This window comes from Scyliorhinus canicula, chromosome 7 (genome assembly GCF_902713615.1).
Source record: "Scyliorhinus canicula chromosome 7, sScyCan1.1, whole genome shotgun sequence".
Taxonomy (NCBI): domain Eukaryota; kingdom Metazoa; phylum Chordata; class Chondrichthyes; order Carcharhiniformes; family Scyliorhinidae; genus Scyliorhinus; species Scyliorhinus canicula.
The window spans coordinates 199,094,987-199,112,422 of NC_052152.1; the positions used below are offsets into that span (position 1 = coordinate 199,094,987).

Consider the following 17,436-nt stretch of genomic DNA (forward strand, 5'->3'; position numbering starts at 1 on the left):
GGATGGATTCCCGGGTAGGACGGGTTGTGCTCTACCCGAGCTTAGCTGGCCAGAGGGGGGTCCTCACGCAGGGCGGGCATAAGTGCCGTTTCTCCACTGCCTGAGTAACCGGCAAGAATGTAGTCGTCGTGGGGGGGTTGCAGTATTGCCTCTTCTACCCTCAAATTAGAAGAGCAGTTACGAAGCGGTGTCTGGGCAAATTCTCAGAGGTTTCTGCGGACAAACTAGGTGGCGCTCCGTGGACAAACTTGCTCCATTATCTGCCAGGGGGCGTTAAAAGAGTGGTGGCGTGGGGCTGTGGAAAGCTGTTTAAATTCTAAACACTGAACACTTAACAAACACATATAAACAAACATGCAACAAATATCGTGCAGGTTCCATCAGAAAGGACACCGTATCTCTCTAGCGGTTCCGTTTAAACATCATGTGGACACCTCAGTTTTCAGTTGCGAACAGGGTCGCAAAGGGATTCGCATGGTGGGAGCCAGACTCAATGTCATCATCTTCTCCCGGCTGCCATACTCGTGACTGTAGAAGCCTTGCTAAAGCTGCGTGGGGCAATTTGGGGTCCATCTCATCGTTCCTGATGAGCCTGAATGAATTGTCCCGGTGGCAGATTCGTGTGTCTAGGTTGGAGATAATGAAGTTCAGTCCGTAGTCGTCGGGTGGTGGGTCTGGGTCAGAGGCTTTAATGTATGTGATCTCGAAGGGATCACTTGAATTGTACTCGGAGTCGCTGGGAGTGGGGCCTGGTGCAGGGGGATAGTAACGTGGCATACTGTGGCTGACGTCAGTGCTCTCGCAGTCACTGTCGCTGCTGTCTGGGGGCAGGGAGAGGCAGAGTCGTGTGTCGGGGGCGGAGTCGAAGTTGAGTCTGAGGACGGACTCGTCTGTCTGGGGGAGGGTAGGAATGCGTTTCCTGTGGGCGGGGAGAGCTCGTCTGCTGCTGCGAGCAGGATATGGTGTGTGTGGTTGTTCTGCGAGCCATAAGCCTTGAGCTGGTTTATGTGAAATCACGCAGGCTTTCCATTAGGGTACTTTATCTTGTAGACAGAGGGGCTTAATTTGTCCGAAATGGAGTACGGACCTGAGTACTTTGATGACAGCAATGTGCTGGGGTTGTATAGGGAAAGCATCACTTGCTGCCCTACTTCAAACTCAGTGGCATGCACTGTCTTATTGAAACAAGCCTTGCTTTGTTTCTTCCTTGTGCCCATTCTCACAGCGGCTGCGAGTTGGGCCGCCTTCACATTTGCTATAAACTGCTGTACAGCGTTTTTGTGTGTGAGGGCTGTCACTGCGGGGCTGGTCAAATCTAAGCCTAATAAATATTCCATTCCTTTCATGGGGCGTCCGGTCATGAGAGTGTGGGGGGTGTATCCTGTGGACGTTTTCTCAAAAATATTAATGCAAATGGGAGGACTGAATCCCAGATGCTATTGTTCTGCTGAACCATTTTCCTAAGGGTGGCTTTTAGTGTCCTATTCAAGCATTCGATAATACCACTTGACTGCGGGTGGTCTGTGAGATGAAACTTTTGAGTAATTCCAAAAATTGTGAGGACGTTTTTCATAACTCGTCCTGTAAAATGGGAGCCTTGATCGGACTCTATACTGCGGGGGAGTCCCCATCTTGTAAAGATGTGGTGGGTTAGTATTTTGGCTGTGGTCTTTGACCTATTAGTGCGCGATGGAATTGCTTCCACCCATTTTGTGAAGGTGTCGATAACCACCAACACATACTTATATCCGTTTCTGCAAGAGGGTAGGGGTCCTATGAAGTCTATCTGGAGGTTAGTCCATGGGCCAATAACGGGGCAGGTGTGGCTAAGTTGAGCCTTCTTTGCGTATCTGTCCGGATTGTTCTGGGCACAGATCAAGCAATTCTCAATGTAGTGTGTTACGTCGAATTTTTAATTTAACAGAGCGGTCTGAGGTGGGCTAAAGTGGGTTCAATTCCCTGATGTCCGTGATTGTCATGGAACAAACAAATGAGTTGGTTCCTATCCTGCTCTGGAACTACATAAAGGCTGTCTTTTAGAATCACACCGTCATGTGTGGTTATGGAATTCTTAAATTTGTCATAAGGGGCTGGGAATGTTCCCGTTAAAACTTTCCTGAGCTTCTCATCCTGTTTCTGTGACTGGGCTAAATCCTGTATGTTGGTCTGTGAGACCTGAACTGCGTGCTTTCGGGGGGGGGGGGGGTTCCAAAAATAACCATGTCTAGAACCTGCCTTTGCTAGGGCGTCTGCTTTAACATTTACAGGTTGCGATGAACGGTGGTGACTGCGAACTTTTACAATGCCATATTTCCTGTCCTTTGCCTGATTCAAGATATGGCTGAGTAATGGGGCTGATGGTAGGGGTTTTCCGTCTGCGGAAACAAATCCTCTTGCTTCCCACAGGGGTAGGAATTCTGTTAAGCTGTTACAGACATACAGGCTGTCTGAGTAGATGTCTTCTGGGCTGGGGAACAAATCGGGGTGATCAACTATGTACGCTATTGCTGCCAGTTCTGCTGCCTGCGAGCCTAAGTATCTTGGCAACTTTAGTGAAATTTCTTCTAGGGCGCGTCCATGCGTGTCCGCTACATAAATATTGCATTCTGTTATGCGTTTCCGTCTAAAACTGTGGAGGAGCCATCCACATATATCTTCAGGGGTGCGCACGTGTCTGTGGGCTGGGGTCTCTGGGGTGAACTACCTGTCTTCCTGGGAGGTATCTTTGGAATGAATGGGCTTGTGTTGTGCTGTGTGGAGATAATCTCATATTCATGAGGGGTGCCTGGGTACTGTAAATTGTCTGCGAGGAATGTGTGTGTCTTTGTTCTTTTAACTGTGATGTCCCGTCCCTGTAAAAGGGTCCAACGGGCTGCTTGGATTTGGCTGAGTGTGCCACCTTTAAGTCAGCCGTCTAACAAAAGCTGTGTTGGGGTGTGTTCTGTGAGGATGGTATGGGGTTGAGTCCTGTAATGTATGACAGGTACTGTACTGCCCAAAAAACTGCGAGCAGGTGCCTTTCACAGGCAGAAAATCCTTGCTCGACAGGGTCTAACACTCTTGAGGCGTATGCCACGGGTCTTAACTGCTCATGGCGTTCCTGGAGGAGCACGGCCGAAAGGGTTCGGTCGGTGCTTGCTACTTCGATAGCGTATGGGGAAAGTGGTTCTGGGACCTGTAGTGCGGGGGCTGTGCGAGTGCTCTTTTTAAAGCATCCACGGCATCTGTATGCTGCGGAAGCCATTCCCAAGGTGCCTTTTTCTTAAGAAGGTCCGATAGGGGTGCTGTCTTAGTGGCGAAACCGTCAATATGGTTTCGGCAGTAGCCAACCAGTCCTAAAAACGACCAGTGGGCTGAGACATTGTGGGGAAGGGGCAATTTGACAATCGAGTCAATCCTTTTCTGCTCGATCTAGCGCTTACCATGTGTGATAACTGTTCCCAAGTATATCACTTTGTCTTCCAAAATCTGGGCCTTTTTGTGGTTAACCTTACATCCAATTTCTTTTAGGAGTCCTACGAGTTCTGCTAGAAGCGAAATGTGCTCTGCCTTTGTGTCTGTCTGTAGTAGCAGGTCGTCTACATACTGGACCAGACATTCGGGGCGGGAAAAGTTTGCTAATCTATTTGCCAGTTGTCGGTGGAAAATGGAGGGGGAGTTATGGAAGCCTTGTGGAAGGCGCGTCCACGTATACTGCTGTCCTTTAAAAGTGAAGGCAAATTTGTACTGGCACGCTTTAGCCAATGGAATGGACCAAAAACCATTACTAATGTCCAAAACCGTAAAGAATCGTGACTGGAGTACCTGCTTAAGCATGGTCCCGGGACATGTGGCTACAGTGGGGGCTGCTGCTGGGGTTACTTTGTTCAGTTCCTGGTAATCAATGGTTAGTCGCCGTGATCCATCGGGTTTCCTGACGGGCCAAATCAGGGCATTATTAGTGGAGGCTACTGATCTCAGTATGCCCTGTTCTAACAAGCTATCTATCACTTTTGAGATTTATCCCTCTGCTTCCTGGGGAAATTCGGACTGTTTCTGGGGTCAGGACCTGTAATCTGCACAGAGCCAGCCATTCTGCAACAGTCGTGCTTGTGCTGTGCAAATGCTGCTGTGTGTTCTTGCAGGACTGCCCTAACCTGTTTATCTGCACTAATCGTTCTCGGGTCAAACCAGTAGTCTCCAACTGAGCTGATCCTATTTGCATATTCTCCTACTGTGAGCGTGGCGGGGGCTCGTGCTGCTTTTGCCATTTTCCAGACAAATTTGTTAACTGGATCAAATGAACGGTTGTGGGAGCTCATAAAGTCGATTCCTAAAATGTGTTCTGCTGTGTGGGGCAGATCAACTAACACTATGAGGTGCTTTGTGGTGATGTTGCCGATTTGTATGGATACAGGGGCTGTGATGTGTCCCTGCTGTAAGTGGCCTGTAAAGCCGCTGAGGGTGATGGTGTCTGTTGTGGGCTACGTGTCCCTCTGAAACATCGTGGAGGAATTGAGTGTGGTGCGGGACCTTCCTGTGTCCCAAAGAAATTCAACGGGCTGACCCCGAACTTTGGCTGCTACGACCTGTCAGCCGGACCTATCCCAAAGCTTGTCACAGACCCAAGTTGGGGAGCCCGAACACCGTCAGTCTGTGCCGTTCATGTCTCCCTGGTCTGAATGGGTGCTAACACTATGAATAGGCTTTGCCCTATTCCTATTTAGGGTGCCTGTCTTTTGGGCTCTCTGTGGTTTCTGTGGCGCGTTGCACTCTCGTGCAAATGTCCTAACTGACCACAGTTGTAACACTCCTGTGATTTGGGCTGGGGTGGGCTGTTCTTACTCTCATTTATCCATGCGGAGTTTTGGTGCACTTTAACTGTATGCATATCTGCATCGGCCTGCTTTTCCTCGGGTTTCCTAAAATTGGTCTTGTTCTGAACGGATTGCTCCCAAGTGCGGGATAACCTTTTCAAAACCCATTTCTCATTGTGGGCCTCATCTGAGGAGTCGTAATTTGCGCAAGCTCTCTGTCCTGCCTCTGTTGCATGAGACTAAGATTCAAGTCCATTTTGCCATGTTATCTGGGGACAAATGGGCACGGGCTAATTCTCCAAAAACTGCAGCGAAATGAATCCACAAGCGTCCAGCAAACGCTGTGGGGTGCTCGGTCTTCTTTTGCCTGCATCTATTTAGGCCTTCTACCGGGTCTCCTCTGTTATAGCCGATCGCATCAAGGATCCTTGTGTGCATCTCGGTTAGGGTGCCTCCTCCTACATTCTGTGGGTCGGGAAGGGCTGCCACGACTGAAGGGTCGAGGCCCAAAACTGTGAGTTTATCTGCTCTCTCTCGTCCAGGCCGTACGTGGTGGCCTGCTGCTTTACCCTAGCGAAGAATTGGTGGGGGTCTGAAGTGGGGAGGTACGGTGTGATTTTCTCACAAGCGTCCCGTAATTGGGTCATGGTTAAGGGGGTTGTGTACAGGAAATCTGTGTCTCCTTCTGCTACGGCCCTGCCGTGTGTGGTTACCGGATTCATGGGGGTGTGTTCTGCCTGTTCAGTGGGGGGTTGGGGTGCATTTCTTTTCTGGGGTTTTTCCTGCGCACATGCTCCATGTACGTATCTATGGGCTGTTTTGTTTAATTCCTGCCAATCGGGTCATTTTGCTCATCTAGTTGGGGTCCGAATGTGCTCTGAAAGCCATTTGAACTGAAAGCAGGGATTGCAATTCTGCAATTTGCTTCCGGCACTTTGCGTGGTCTACCGAGCTCTGCCTTTGTTCCGTTGTGGAAGCATGGAGTGCTCGTAGGGCTGCTTTTAAATCATTGCACTGTTTCTGCAATGCTTCTACCTGCTGTTCTGTTTCTTGTCTTACCAAGACCGCACGTTGTGTGTCCTGGTAGGCCTTGTCATATTGTGCCTGGAAGCTGCTTAAGTGCGCCAGACAAGACTGGTGTGCCCTCTTGGCATCATCCACCTCTCTGTCTTTTGCTGCTAACTTCCCTCTTAACTCGCTGTTCTCTCTCTCTATGTTGCTCACATCTACCTTACTCGTTCTATCTCTCTCCTCTATCTCTCTACGGAGCGTCCTGACGACCTCCCCTGTGCCTAGTAATTGTGCCAGACAGGACACGATTGCCATCGGCTTGCGAGCTTTTCCCAAGCTTTTCTTGTGGATCTCTGTCAGGTTCTCCCACCAAGTATGTCCTATACTCCCGGGACCTGTTTCTTCATTCGCGCAAAATTAGCTCCAAAGGGGCCATCCTTTCCCATTGAGGTACTTCCTAATTTCCTCTTCCCAAATGAGGCACTGTCCTACTCTGCTGGTCGCTGCGACCTCGAATTCCTGTGGGTTCATAAGGCGTTCCATTGCCTTCATTGCCATTTTTCCTATCTCTGGGTTCTCTATTAAATTTGGAACGGGGGTGATAAAGCAGTGATGTAAACATGGGTACTGCTTACGCTAATTTCCGGCTTACAAAACTCCCGACAGTTTTACGCAACTAAATCTCTCAGGTTTAGCTTATATCCCTGTTAGTACGCATGCATTAACACACTTCCGAATTGTGGAGGATTGATCAGTACTGCTTAAACTCTTGCGGTTCTTCTGTTTCCAATTGGATTTCTAATTCAAATTTTGGGTTCTCTCGGAGTGGGGGGGCCAGTTCTAAGTCGAGTCTCGTCAGATGTCACCAGTAAATGTTGCTCGTTATGCTTTCCCTTAATTTGTTCTGTTTTAATTACCTTTGGTCAGGAGTCGCCAGGTATCTTTCTGATACCACCACAAGGTTCAAAACCGAATACTGATCAATGACTTGATACACCAATTAGTAAGTTTGAAATCAATGCACATTTATTTACACACACAGTCAATTATTACTCATACATAAACTCTACTAGCTAAACTACAACTACTACTAAAAGCCTATACTTAGCTTCGGGGGGGGGGGGGCACTCATCAGAGGGACAATGGCTGTTGTCCGGTTCTGATACTGCTGGCTTCAAACTGGTATAGAATAGTAGCTAGGAGCGCCTATCTCGTAGCGTGCGTTGACCTTAGACTTACTTGGCTGGTGCTTGGCGGGCCTCTCATAGCTGAGAGCCAAAGGCCAAGGTGAAGGTGACAAAAAAGAGTAAGAGTTCGTAAGAGAGCATTCTGACCTTGGGGACTCTGTTTTATAGCCCCCAGGGTTTCACACCCTTCTGGGCAAACCCTGGACTTGGTCCCAATTAATTGGACCATGTCCCAATTGTTTGTATAGATTCTCTCCAATAGTGGGGTTGTTCCCCAATCGCTGGGCGGGCTCTAGGTAACCATTGGCCTGCCTTTGTTTTAGTCTCCACTGGATCCGGGGAGTCTGCCCTGGTACCGATTGTTTCAATGTTTCTTTTTGTCCCCGGAGAGAGCTCATTACTACGCTAATGGCTTGTAGTTTCAGTTCTGTCTGGGCTCTGCAGGTTCCAACCCACAGGAAACCTTGTACCTGCTTGTTTTTCTAGTGCTGTCCATTTTTCCCTGCACTCTTTGCGAGTATTCATTTTGGAATCGGGACGTGGCCACCCCAGGTGGCTACACATTGCTGACACATTTCTGAAAATATTTAATCCCTCAGGATCACAGAGGCACTGATGTTGGCGGATCCACATATCGAGATAAGTGGAGCGAATGGGGAGCTTTATAAAATCTCCACATCAATCGATGACATGGTGGCTTACACCAAACTGACAGGTGAGTGTTTCTGTGCGATTCAGTCAGATATAAAGTTTTTTTTAAATCCTGGTGTAAAGTTCAGTTTCAAGAGTCAGAGATTACAGAAAAATGGGTCAACTTCATAAATGATGGTGGTGCAGTGGTTAGCCCTGTTGCCTCACGGCACCGAGGTCTCAGGTTCGAATCCAGGCCCTGGGTCACTCTCCGTGTGGAATTTGCACATTCTCCCTGTGTTTGCGTGGGTTTCGCCCCCACAACCCAAAGATGTGCAGGCTAGGTGGATTGGCCATGTTAAATTGCCCCTTAATTGGAAAAAAAATGAATTGGATAAGCTAAACTTAAAAAAGAAACTTCATAAATGATTTAAAAATAATTCATTAAGTTAGCTTTTCAGAATTTATTTTTAAATTTTAGAGTACCCAACTATTTTTTTTCAATTAAGGGGCTAGTTAGCATGACCACTCCACCTAACCTGCACATCTTTGGGATGTGGGGGCGAAACCCACGCAGACACGGGGAGAATGTGCAAATTTCACACAGACAATGACCCGGGGCCAGGATTCGAACCCGGGTCTTCAGCGCCGCAGTCCCAGTGCTAACCACTGTGCCACATGCTGCCCTAGCTTTTCAGAAATAACAATTTTAATGTGATACATATGCTAAATAGGCACTAAAAATCGACAAGCTGGGGCAACATGGTGGCGCAGTGGTTAGCACTGCTCCTTCACGGCGCCGAGAACCCAGGTTTGATCCCAGCCCTGGGTCACTGCCATGTGGAGTTTCCACATTCTACCCGTGTCTGCATGGGTCTCACAGAATCATAGAATTTACAGTGCAGGAGGCCATTCAGTCCATCACGTTTGTACCAGCTCTTGGCAAGAGCACCCTACCCAAGACCACATCCCCACCCTATCCCCATAACCAGTAACCCCACCCAACACTAAGGGCAATTTTGGACACTAAGGACAATTTAACATGGCCAATCCACCTAACCTGCACATCTTTGGACTGTGGGAGGAAACCGGAGCACCCGGAGGAAACCCACACACACATGGGGAGAACATGCAGATTCCACACAGAGAGTGACCCAAGCCGGGAATCGAACCGGGGACCCTGGAGCTGTGAAGCAATTGTGCTAACCACTATGCTACCGTGCTGCCCACTACAACATAAAAAATATGTGCAGGGTAGGTGGATTGCCACACTAAATTGCACCTTAATTGGAAAAAAACACCCCTTTTTCCCCAAACAACATCCTATATTATATAACTATGAGCTAAATCCAGCATATATTACAAACCACAGGTTATTGGTCCACGTTTGGGAAAACCGTCTTCGTTTCGGTGAAGGTACAATTTTCTCTGTTCAAGTTTTGGATTTTAACAATTTTGGATTTTAACAATTAGAAGATTCCATGTGCAGGTTCCTTGCATCCTCCTTGCCTCGAAGGACCACCTCATTCTCCTCCCCCTCATGCAGTCCCTGTTCATTTCATGGCTATCTTGTACTACTCCCATAGCCACTATATGTTTGCCACCAAAGTTTGTTGCCTCCTTGATTTTAGTCAGCAGATCTTCAAAAAAACACCTAAAAAATATACCACAGTTTCTCGAATAACACAAACAAGGCAGAGTCAGTTTCCTTCAAAAATATTCTTTCATGGGCCGTGGGCGTCATTGGAACGGCCAGTATTTGTTCCCATCCCTAATTGCCCTTGAACTGAATGGTCTGCTCGGCCATTTCAAAGGCCAGTTAAGAGTTAATTGCTATGGGTCTGGAGTCACATGTAGACCAGACCAGGTAAGGACGGCAGATTTCCTTCCCTAAAAGACACTAATGATGGTTTTTTACAACAATTGATGACAGCTTCATGGCCACCATTACTGAGACTAGCTTTGTATTCCAGGTTCTAATTTAAATTCCACTATCTGCCGTGGTGGGATTTGAACTCATATCACCAGAGCATCAGCCAGAACCTCTGAATTACTAGTTCGGTAACATGGCTACTATGCCCCAAGTCAAAAGTATCTCACCCGAAAGATTGTGCCTGGCCGGTTTATATAACGCTAACGGAGATGGGGTGGGGAAGAAGGCCATCGCTTGTGCTCTTAAAACACAGCTGGGACTGATCGGAACTGGTGTTCAGTGTAAATGTGCAGATCAAGTTTACTGAATCAGCATCATGGCAGTCAGAATGTTTTCTGAGATCTTGACAGCGTTTCCACTGTCCCTTCTGGGATCCACATGACATGCCTACACTCATGCCCTTCCCAGGAAACCTGGTTGGCACCTTTGTAAACTGTTTGACCCTTCGTAGTGTTGTTGGTGCCAGTGTTACAGGAGCCCACTTTCACAGGCCATACTTTCGTTGATTGGAGCGTGACTTTTTTTTCCAGATAATATATTTCAGCAGATCCTGAATTCATCTAAACCCGAATTGCAAAAAGCGCAGACAATCCTCAACAATATTCTTTGCCGCAAGCTCTATAAATGCATTGATCAGATTCGGCCTCATGAAGAAAGCGAAGTTAAAAAGGTCAGTATTACATACAACTATACATTACTTACAAATCATTTGGTTCAACTGGTCTACAATTGGTCTCCCTCCACTCTAATTACATCACCCACCCTGCCCTTGCATCCTGATATTCTGAGGTTCCACGCCCTGCTCTTTGGGTGGAAGTGATAGCCGGCAGACAAGATGGGCTGAAAGGCCTCTTTCTGTGCTGTAAAATTCTATGATTCTCTGGTGGATTGGCTTCCATTTATACCCTCAAACTGTTCAAAGCTTTTTGTTGCCAAGCTATGCTATTCATCTTGCAATGCAACAAAATGTCAAAATATTTTATTTTCCTTTTTAGTGATACTGAGATACTCAGCTCATTTAAATGCAATGACATTTGCAAGCAGTGGGCAAATGCCATGTGATTAAGCATCAAATGAATGGTGTCACATTGTTGAATGCCATGTGATCAAATGTTATATCACAAAAAGCTAGAGATACCTCTACACAGAGTTGGCAACCCTGCTCTTTTCTCATTTCCTTCCTATTCATATCAAACCTCCCTTTTAGGTGCAATAAAGCTGTCAGCTTCAGCCACTTTATGTGGCAGCAAGCTTCACATTCTCATTACTTTGTGCATCAAGAAAATGTCATGTGAGTATCCCTTTAAGGAAGGGTTTTGTCTTATCTCATGGCTTCAGTGATGTCATTTTGTGGGTGGAGTTGGGCAGTGACTGTGTGAGCTATTTTTACTTTCACTTTTGGCTGCTGTGGGCTACAGACAGAGAACAGAAGTGTTTTGGTGGCTTTAGATATTGTTTGCTTTCCGGAAGGGTTTAAACCTGCTGGTGAGACGGGATCAGTATCTCAGAGAAAGCCAGTCTTATTCAAGTGAGAATGCAGAGTGCTGGGCCACGCCCTTGAAAAGGGGTTTTTGATTTATGGGATTTTGTTTCTGAATTGGAACAGTTAAAGAGGAATCCATTAAGTGGTTATACATAGATTACTGTAGCTGTGGGGTATCTTTTATGTTTGTAATTGATAAACATTCTTGATGTGTGTTTATAGAACATAGAACAGTACAGCACAGAACAGGCCCTTCGGCCCTTGATGTTGTGCCGAGCAATAATCACCCTACTCAAACCCACGTATCCACACTATACCTGTAACCCAACAACCACCCCCCCCCTTAACCTTACTTTTTAGAACACTACGGGCAATTTAGCATGGCCAATCCACCTAACCCGCACATCTTTGGACTGTGGGAGGAAACCGGAGCACCCGGAGGAAACCCACGCACACACGGGGAGGACGTGCAGACTCCGCACAGACAGTGACCCAGCTGGGAATCGAACCTGGGACCCTGGAGCTGTGAAGCATTTATGCTAACCACCATGCTACCGTGCTGCCCAAAGGTATAAAGGTTAACTAAGTTCTTAGAATAAAGCTTATTTTGATTCAAGTGTCTAAGAAGACTGTTGAATCACACCTGAAGGGAAGGCTCTTGTGCTCATCCTAGTCAAATTCAACATAACGGTTGGAGGTCAGGTGGACCTAATAATACACTTTGGAGTTTCTAAGCCCTGGCCCATAACAAAATTCTCCTAAATTCTTCATCTAATCTATCTTTTTTTAAACGCATTTTATTACAAACTTGTATAAAAGTAGGTTACAGCAAATAAACACCCCGGGAAACATAATTCCCAACAATCAGCTATACAGTTTCTACAGATTTTTCCCCTTTTTCACACCCCCTCCACATCACCCACCACCCCACCCCTCTGCGACGAACAGCTCCTCAAACACGGTCACAAACATCCCCCACCTTTTCTCAAACTCCCCTGCTGAGCCCTTTAACTCATACTTTATCTTCTCTAACCGCAGGAAGTTATACAGGTGACGCAACCATGCTGCTACCCCCCGGTGGCATGCCGACCGCCACTCCAGCAAAATTCATCGCCGTACAATCAGAGAAGCGAAGGCCAAGACATCGGCCTTCCTCCGCTCCATGAGCTCCGGCTTCTCTGAAACCCCAAATATCGCCACCAAAGTGTCCGGGTCCACCCACTCCTCCACTATCCTGGCTAAGACCGCAAACACTCCCGCCCAGAACCTTCCCAATTTTCCGCAACCCCAAAACATGTGCGCGTGATTCGCTGGCCCCCGCCCACACCTCTCACACTCATCTGCTACCCCTGAAAGAACCCACTCGTTCTCGCCCGAGTCATATGCACCCTGTGCACCACCTTAAACTGTATCAGGCTCACCCTCGCACAAGAGGTCCCGTTTACCCTTCGCAGTGCCTCACTCCATACTCCCCAATTTATCTTCATTCCCAACTCCGCTTTCCATTTCTCCTTGATCTTCACCAGCCTCTCGCCTCCCTGCTCCCCCAGCCACTTATATATATCCCCAATTCTTCCCGCCCCTTCCACACCCGGAAGCAGCAGTCGCTCCAGCAGGGTGTATCCCGGCAATCTAGGGAACCCCTTCCAGACCTTTTGTGCAAAGTCCCTAATCTGTAGATACCTGAACTCACTACCTCTCGGCAGCTCCACCCTCTCCCTTAGCTTTTCCAGACTGGCGAACCCTTCCTCCAAATACAATTGCTCACCGTGACCAGCCCCACTTCCCTCCACCTCCTATATACACTCTCCATCCCCCCCGGCTCAAACCCATGATTCGCGCACATCGGCATTTGCACCGACATCCCTTCCACCCTAAAATGCCTCCTCAGCTGATTCCATATCTTCACCGTGGACTGCACCACCGGGCTCCCCGAATACCTACTCAGAGCCGTTGGCAATGCTGCCGTTACCATAGCCCCAAACTGGACCCCTTACAAGATTCCTCCTCCATCCTAACCCACTTTACCCCTTCTCCTTCCCACCACTGGGATTTGTATTTGGAGGAAGGGTTCGCCAGTCTGCAGGAGCTAAGGGAGAGGATAGAGCGGCCAAGGGGAAGCGAGTATCTGCAGGTTAAGGACTTTGCGCAAAAGGGATGCCGGGATACACCCTGCTGGTGCGACTGCTGCTTCCAAATGTGGAAGGAGATGGAAGATTTGGGGATATATATACAAGTGGTTGGGGGAGCAGGGAGGCGAGTGGGTGGTGAAGTTCAAGAAGAAAAGGGAAGGGGAGTTGGGAGGGGAAGACCTGTACGACTTCCTGCGGTTGGAAAAGATAAAGTATGCATTAAAGGGCTCTGCAGGGGGGTTTGAGAAAAGGTGGGGGATGTTTGTGACCATGTTTGACGAGATGTTCGTCGTGGAGAGTGGGGGGGAGAGAAGAAGGGTGAAAAAGGGAAAAAAATCTGGACAGACTGTATAGTTGATTGCTGGGAAGTATGTTTCCCGGGGTGTTTATTTGCTGTAACCTATTTTGATACATGTTTGTAATAAAATACAATTTTAAAAAAAGATGGCACCCAGAAGAGCAGCACCACGCTTTGCGAACACAGAAGTGGAGGCATTATTGGATGGCATGGAGGAAAGATGGAACACCCTTTCTCCAGGGTGGGAAGAAGGTTGCCACCCGCAGTTATCAACTGGGTCTGGGCGCAGCTGGCAGAGGCCATGAGTCCCACAGCCAGGACCGGCCAGCAGTGCAGAAAGAAGCAGCACAATCTCCTCTGGGTGGTCAGGGTGAGTCACCAGCTCCCGTGCCCCTGGTGCCACCCTCCACCCTGTCCCACATTCCCCATACCAAGAACCCGCCATGAATATTAATTATCATTAACTTTCAATTTGTCTGCAATTTTGCAACCAAATTCCTCTTCTATGTTCAGTCTACAGCCGCAGCCTTCTGTGTTTGGTCTTCATCACAGTCCTCTCCTAAACAGTAAATTCTTCTTCCTGTTATCAATTATTCCACCAAATCCCAATCACCCGACCCCCCTGTTCTCACTGATCTAAATTCACTCCTAATCCAGCAGCTCCCGAGATGTAAAATTCTCATCCTGGTCTTTAAATTGCTTTAACCCTGCTTCTCTCTGTACTCTCCTCCAGCGCTACAACAATCCAGGGTCTCTGGATACCTCCAATTCAAGCCTCTTGGGCACCCACTGCCTTTAGTTTCCTGGGTGATAAGGTCTAGGATTTCCTCCTATACCTATCTATCTCTCTCTTCATTTGAAATGAACATCACTTATTGTCACAAGTAGGCTTCAATGAAGTTACTGTGAAAAGCCCGTAGTCGCCACATTCCGGCGGTTCGGGGAGGCTGGTACGGGAATTGAACCGTGCTGCTGACCTGCCTTGGTCTGCTTTGAAAGCCAGCTATTTAGCCCAGTGTGCTAAACCAGCCCCGTTTCTTCAAAACGTTTCTTCAAACCTACCTTTCTGACTTAGCTTTTAGTCACCTATCCTAATATCTCCCTTCATGGTTTGATGTCAAAGAGTATCTGGTAACACTCCTGTGACATTATACTATGATAAATGTAACTTGTTATTTGGTTCAGGTACTCTGTGGATGAACTTTGAGCTATTGCTAAAACCCTGGATAAACTTTATAACATTAATTTTATATTGTTTATTCTCTTTTGCTATCAACACACGTGACAGATATTTTGTTGTAAAGTTACTTTATTTTTGAATGAAATCAATTTTAGGACAAACCGTTGCAATCTTTTTTCAGGAAGAGTTCGACAAACTGGCTGGTGAGGTAGCTTCATCAACAACTTCAGCTGTCAGATTTGCTCCAGAAGATTTCATAGTAAATGCAAGTATTGGATCGTTATGGATTAATTCAAATCTTCCTCTTCCTGCCCTCACTTCCCCCAAGAAAATTGTCAGTGTACATGTACACTGTTGCAAAGCGACCATGGCTGGGATCTGAACATGAAAAAGAAGTGTAAAGTATCCAAATCATTTTTTTTCCAATTAAGGGGCAATTTAGCATGGCCAATTCATCTACCCTGCACGTCTTTGGATTGTGGTCCTTGTCATGATATGCACTCATGCACATAATGAGATACAGACAGGCAGTGACAGACACCCAGTACACCCAATCAACACACAGGACAGAACACAACCAATCACCAGGCAGAACACTAGAAGGTGGTCTACCACTATAAAACACATGAGGCATCAACACTCTGCCTCTTTCCACTGGTGACAACTGTAGTGACAGTCAGGGTGTATATATTAGTTAGCACCTTCTACACGTGGCTCAGAGCTAGTCTGGTCTAGTTAGTTATAGTAAGCACGCTTAGATTAGTAGAGTGTCAACCCACAGCGAACTGTGTGCACTGCTGAACAAGTTCAATAAAGCATATTGAACTAACATCAAAGTTTGGAGTCTACTTTCAAGTACAACTGCATCCAGTTGCAATCCGTGTTACCCCAGGGTGATTAAAACGACGGGGTGACACTCACAAAGATGCGGGGAGAATGTGCAAGCTCCACACGGACAGTGGGGATCTGAACATTTAAGGGTATTTGACATTTTGGAATGGCAGAAGGAAAGGAAAAAGAGGTTGAGCAGCTCTGTTAAAAAGGGTAACATCAATACAGCAGTGAGAAATGATCTTGGTTTGGAAGGTCAAGATGGCGAATCTATTTGGGTGGAGATAAGAAATAGCAAAGGAAAGAAGTCACAGGCCCCAATATTTATAGGCTCCTGCTCAGCAGCTGCACTGTAGCACAGAGAGTAAATAAAGAAACATTGAGAACTCATAAGAAAGATACTGCAATAATAACGGGTGATTCTAATCTTCATATAGATTGAATAAAATTGGCAAAGGTAGAATGCTTGCCTTAATTGGTCGGGACATTGATTATAAAAATTGGCAAGCCATACTGCAGCTGTATAGAATCTTAGTTAGGCCACATTTGGAATATTGTATACAATTCTGGTCGGCACATTACGAGGAGGATATGGGCTTTGGAGAGCGTACAGAAGAGGTTTACCAGGATGTTGCCTGTCTGGAGGGCTTTAGCTATGAGGAGAGGTTGGATAAACTCAGATTGTTTTCACTGGAACGACGGAGGTTGAGGGGTGACCTGATAGAGGTTTACAAAATTATGAGTGGCATAGGCAGAGTGGATAGTCAGATGCTTTTTACCAGGGTGCAATAGTCAATTACTGGGGTACATAGGTTTTAGCTGAAAGGGGCAAGTTTAGAGATGTTTTTACAGAGGGTGGTGAGTGCCTGGAACACACTGCCAGAGGAGGTGGTGGATGCAGGTACAATAGCGGCATCTAAGAGGCAACTTGATGAATACACGAACAAGATAGGAATAGAGGGATAAGTGCAGAAGGTTTTAGCTTAGACTGGCATCATGAATGGCGCAGGCTTGGAGGGCCAAAGGGTCTGTTCCTGTGGAGATCAGTCCAGATTCTCTACCAGCGGCAGCACTTCTTCTCCAGAACAGTGAATCCAGGCCCTGGTTGAAAGGTAAGATTGTAGATAAGCCATGGCAAGCATTTAAGGAGATATTTCAATAACTCTAAATGAAGCCTTTTGGAAATCCAGGTATATTGCATCTACTGGTTCCCCCTTTCCCACCTTTCTGGTTACAACCTCAAAAAATACTAATACCTTTGTCAAACAGGATTTCCCTTTAATAAAACCTCATTGACTTGTTTGAATGAGACTATGCTTTTCGGAGTGCATTGCGGAGGCGTCCTTAAAAATAGATTCCAACATTTTGCAAAGAACTGATGTTAGGCTAACTGGCCCAAAGCTCACTGTTTTCTCTCTCTCCTTTCTTGGAAAATGCTGTAACATTTACCAACTTCCAATGGGGCCGTTCTGAATCTAACTCATAACCAGCACATCCAGTGCTTCGGCAGCTGTCTAGAACCTAAGGGTGTAGGCCATCAGATCTGGGGGATTTGTCAGATTTTAGCCCCTTAAGTTTTGCCAATACATTTTCTTTGCTGATATTTATTTTGCTCATTTTCTCGCTGTCTAATTCTGGTATGAGATGAGTGTCATCCATAGAAGACGGACACAAAATATTTGTTCAATGCCACTGCCATTTCTTCATTCCCCACGATAATTTCTCCTGCCTCTACTTTCTAAGGGCTAATGTTTATTTCAGCTACTCTCTTCCTCTTTATATGCTTAGAAATGCTCTTACATCCTGTTTGGATCCCTGCTTAGTTTACTCTCATGTTCTATTTTTTCCACTTTTTAACAACTTTTTGATGTCTCTCTGCTGACTTCTAAAACACTGCCAATCCTCAGACTCGCAACTGTCTTTTGCAACATTTTAAAGGCAGTCTTACACTCTGC

At 46.7% G+C, this 17,436-nt stretch overlaps 1 protein-coding gene across 1 annotated transcript in view; it reads left to right on the forward strand.

Annotated features, from left to right (window-relative positions):
* LOC119969694 (deoxynucleoside triphosphate triphosphohydrolase SAMHD1-like) overlaps positions 1–17,436 on the forward strand; it is an 85,335-nt gene that overhangs the window by 55,926 nt on the left and 11,973 nt on the right. The window contains exons 10-12 of the mRNA XM_038803684.1: positions 7,594–7,709; positions 10,088–10,227; positions 14,832–14,915. Coding sequence (XP_038659612.1) covers positions 7,594–7,709; positions 10,088–10,227; positions 14,832–14,915 — 340 coding nt within the window. The remainder of the gene's footprint in view (positions 1–7,593; positions 7,710–10,087; positions 10,228–14,831; positions 14,916–17,436) is intronic.